Source organism: Anoplopoma fimbria, chromosome 11 (assembly GCF_027596085.1).
Source record: "Anoplopoma fimbria isolate UVic2021 breed Golden Eagle Sablefish chromosome 11, Afim_UVic_2022, whole genome shotgun sequence".
In the NCBI taxonomy this organism is placed as follows: domain Eukaryota; kingdom Metazoa; phylum Chordata; class Actinopteri; order Perciformes; family Anoplopomatidae; genus Anoplopoma; species Anoplopoma fimbria.
In genome coordinates, this window is record NC_072459.1 from 108398 (window position 1) to 113397 (window position 5000).

Sequence of the window (5000 nt, forward strand, 5' to 3'; positions counted from 1 at the left end):
GAAGAGGAGGAGCAGGAGGACGAGGAAGAGGAGGAGTGGAGGAGGAGGAGGAAGAGGAGGAGAAGGAAGAGGAGGAAGAGGAAGAGCAGGAGGCCAGGGAAGAGGAGGAGGAGCAGGAGGATGAGGAAGAGGATGAGGAGGATCAAAGAAAAATAATCAGGACTAAAGTCAATAACCAATAACTGATTGATTGATTGATTGATTGAGTCACCAGAATGAGAATAAAAACACACCTATCTGATCACAGGTGTATTATTGATGTATCTGATTATTAATATCAGAACATTAATCTAGAAACATCATGAGAACATTATGAGAACATCATGAGAACATCATGAAGTCATAAGGAACGTCAGATATCAGAACTAAATCACCTCCATTAAATCAGATATTCATTTATGAAAAATGATCAAAAGGTCACAAAACACAAAGATGCTCGAAGTTCATTTGATCAGGAAACAAATATTTTCATAATCATTTGATGAGCTTTTATTTATTAGTTGAAAATGAACAGAAAGTTAGAGAAAAAAAGACTTAAACAGGCCCTATTATGATATTTTAATCTCCAGCTAAAACAAGTCTACGTTAATGCTCATAAAGCAGCTCCTCTTCTCACCCTCTCTCTGAAACGCTCGTTGTAGCTCCTCCCTCCAGAAAGAGAAGTCTGCTCTGATTGGTCAGCTAGCCCGCTCTGCTGTGATTGGTCAACGTTTCACATTTCAAAAAACTCTTCCTCCGGAGCTTCTCTAACAATGTGACCTCATAAAGTTACATTGTGACCTCAAAGTTACATTGTGACCTCATAAAGTTACGTTGTGACCTCGTAAAGTTACATTGTGACCTCATAAAGTTACATTATGACCTCATAAAGTTACATTGTGACATTATGACCTCATAAAGTTACATTGTGACCTCATAAAGTTACATTGTGACCTCATAAAGTTACATTATGACCTCATACAGTTAAATTGTGACCTCATACAGTTACATTATGACCTCATAAAGGAGGTGAAGGAGAGAATTGAATGGCGCTGTCTCAGGAGCTCAGGAGCTTCTGAGGGGGGGTAGCTCCTTTTAGGCGTGGACTTCAGGTTTTACTCTCTACGGACCTTTTACATGTAAAAAAACATATATAACACACTAAAGGAGAGGGAAAAAGTGGAAAAGCCTAATAGGGCCACTTTAAGTAAAATAAGTAACGCTCACAATCAGTTTGAGATAAAAGAAGCAAAACCGTGAGTCACTTCATCCAATCAGAGGCCAGATCAGGTTCACCTGGTTCACCTCAAATAGACTGAACAAATATTCATATTGATTAATCTGGGAGACAATGTGGACATGAGCCGACCAATCAGAGGCCAGAGATCTGGTTACATAAGAGGAGAGAGTGTTTTTCACTGTGTGAAGAGATGATGAAGATGAAGGAGGATGAGACATGAGCTCCAGCTGGTCGACACACACACACACACACACACACACACACACACACACACACACACACACACACACACACACACACACACACACACACACACACACACACACACACACACACACACACACACACACACAGAGATGACTCATGTTATTAAGTCAGATCAACAACTAAACCTCTAATTAAACAGGATATTTATTGCCACCCACACATGAACACACACACACACACACACACACACACACACACACACACACACACACACACACACACACACACACACACACACACTCTGGTAATTCACGTGATCTTTCCAGCTGGAGAGGAATAAAAGTGTCTCTTCTCCTCAGAGTGTACTGAGATTGTTGTCCTTCAATGAGACATTCAAGTGATTGTTGTTCTTCAATGAGACGTTCAAGTGATTGTTGTTCTTCAATGAGACGTTCAAGTGATTGTTGTCCTTCAATGAGACGTTCAAGTCAATGTTGTCCTGATGTCATAAACCGGCCAAGTGTCAAATTTACTGCCGTTAAATTTGACACTTTTTGTTGATCATTGGAGGGCATTTCACAAGACGGGGAGAGAGACAGGTTGACAGACAGGTAGACAGACAGGTAGACAGACAGGTGGACAGACAGGTAGACAGACAGGTAGACAGACAGGTGGACAGACAGGTAGACAGACAGGTAGACAGACAGGTGGACAGACAGGTAGACAGACAGGTAGACAGACAGGTAGACAGACAGGTGGACAGACAGGTAGACAGACAGGTAGACAGACAGGTAGACAGACAGGTACCTACTGGTGGTATTGTAGTGGATGCCGTTGAACTTTTCAGGACAGGCTCTAGAGATCAGCTGACCTGCTGCACTACGAGGCCAACAGGTTCCTATACCGTCCACAGAGAGATCACAATACAGACCTGTGGGGGACAGACGGACGGAGAGTGAGACACGGACACCGACAGAGAGACAGACGGTCAGAGAGATAGAAAGACAGAGAGACAGTCAGACAGACAGAGAGACAGACAGTCAGAGTGACAGAAAGACAGAGGGACAGAGAATGAGACAGAGTGACAGAAAGACAGACGGAGAGACAGACGAAAAAAAAAGTCCTCAGCTGCTTCACAGTAACATGTCACATTAAAACCACGTCCAAAGAGGGCCGTGACAGCACACATATGAACCATTAGAGGGCAGCAGAAGCAGAACCCTCGCTCTGCTAGTTTACTGACTGAAGTCTGGGTCTGGATGTAAGCGGTCCAGAGTCGATGTACTAACCTGAGGTGTTACTGATGGTGAAGGTCTGGTTCAGTAACGCCAGCGTCCTCGCTAAGAGACAGAAAGAAGAATTTGCTGACACCACTGTGTCTCATTGAAAATAGAAGGTGTTGACCCGGAGGACAAGAAGCTACCTGAGAGGTTGGTTGACAGCAGGATCAGCGCTTCACAAGTTAACTCAGCCGGAGAAACTCGTCCGCTCAGCAAAACACACGTTAGCATCACCTGAAACACAAGATTATTATGGTCTGTGACATCATAACCATGAGGAGGCCTTTCAGCTTCCACCTACAAGCTAACCATCTAACCATCTAACCATCTAACCAGCTAGACAGCTAACCAGCTAACAATCTAACCAGCTAACCACCAGCTAACCATCTAACCACCATCTAACCAGCTACATCTAACCAGCTAACCAGCTAACCATCTAACCAGCTAACATCTAACCAGCTAACCATCTAACCATCTAACCAGCTAACCAGCTAACCATCTAACCATCTAACCAGATAACATCAGATAACCAGATAACCAGATAACCAGATAACCATCTAACCAGCTAGACAGCAGTCCATCCTGGAGTGGGTTCAGTTCACATTCAGGCTCAGACAAATAATTATATATATAATATATATATATATATATATATTATATATCAGATAATATATATATATATATATATATATATATATATATATATATATATATATATATAATTATGTATATAATAATATCACAAATGAAATGTGGGATTGCATATACAGTGGGGCAAAAAAGTATTTAGTCAGCCACCAATTGTGCAAGTTCTCCCACTTAAAAAGATGAGAGAGGCCTGTAATTTTCATCATAGGTACACTTCAACTATGAGAGACAGAATGGGGGGAAAGAATCCAGGAAATCACATTGTAGGATTTTTAATGAATTAATTGGTAAATTCCTCGGTAAAATAAGTATTTGGTCACCTACAAACAAGCAAGATTTCTGGCTCTCACAGACCTGTAACTTCTTCTTTAAGAGGCTCCTCTGTCCTCCACTCGTTACCTGTATTAATGGCACCTGTTTGAACTTGTTATCAGTATAAAAGACACCTGTCCACAACCTCAAACAGTCACACTCCAAACTCCACTATGGCCAAGACCAAAGAGCTGTCAAAGGACACCAGAAACAGAACTGTAGACCTGCACCAGGCTGGGAAGACTGCATCTGCAATAGGTCAGCAGCTTGGTGTGAAGAAATCAACTGTGGGAGCAATTATTAGAAAATGGAAGACATACAAGACCACTGATAATCTCCCTCGATCTGGGGCTCCACGCAAGATCTCACCCCGTGGGGCCAAAATGATCACAAGAACGGTGAACAAAACTCCCAGAAGCACACGGGGGACCTAGTGAATGACCTGCAGAGAGCTGGGACCAAAGTAACAAAGGCTACCATCAGTAACACACTACGCCGCCAGGGACTCAAACCCTGCAGTGCCAGACGTGTCCCCCTGCTTAAGCCAGTACATGTCCAGGCCCGTCTGAAGGTTGCTAGAGAGCATGTGGATGATCCAGAAGAGGATTGGGAGAATGTCATATGGTCAGATGAAACCAAAATAGAACTTTTTGGTAAAAACTCAACTCGTCGTGTTTGGAGGAGAAAGAATGCCGAGTTGCATCCAAAGAACACCATACCTACTGTGAAGCATGGGGGTGGAAACATCATGCTTTGGGGCTGTTTTTCTGCAAGGGGACCAGGACGACTGATCCGTGGAAAGGAAAGAATGAATGGGGCCATGTATCGTGAGATTTTGAGTGAAAACCTCCTTCCATCAGCAAGGGCATTGAAGATGAAACGTGGCTGGGTCTTTCAGCATGACAATGATCCCAAACACACCGCCCGGGCAACGAAGGAGTGGCTTCGTAAGAAGCATCTCAAGGTCCTGGAGTGACCTAGCCAGTCTCCAGATCTCAACCCCATAGAAAACCTGTGGAGGGAGTTGGAAGTCCGTGTTGCCCAGCGACAGCCCCAAAACATCACTGCTCTAGAGGAGGTCTGCATGGAGGAATGGGCCAAAACACCAGCAACAGTGTGTGAAAAGCTTGTGAAGACTTACAGAAAACGTTTGACCTCTGTCATTGCCAACAAAGGGTATATAACAAAGTATTGAGATGAACTTTTGTTATTGACCAAATACTTATTTTCCACCATAATTTGCAAATATATTCTTTAAAAATCAGACAATGTGATTTTCAGGAATTTCTTTTCTCATTCTGTCTCTCATAGTTTAGGTATACCTATGATGAACA

At 43.0% G+C, this 5000-nt stretch overlaps 1 protein-coding gene across 1 annotated transcript in view; it reads right to left on the minus strand.

Moving 5' to 3' along the window:
• The window catches only part of crhr1 (corticotropin releasing hormone receptor 1), a 28553-nt gene that overhangs the window by 8137 nt on the left and 15416 nt on the right, over window positions 1–5000 (minus strand). The window contains exons 7-9 of the mRNA XM_054607185.1: window positions 2850–2963; window positions 2716–2766; window positions 2238–2357 (exon numbers count right to left, since the gene is read on the minus strand). Of these exons, the coding sequence (XP_054463160.1) occupies window positions 2238–2357; window positions 2716–2766; window positions 2850–2963 (285 nt within the window). The remainder of the gene's footprint in view (window positions 1–2237; window positions 2358–2715; window positions 2767–2849; window positions 2964–5000) is intronic.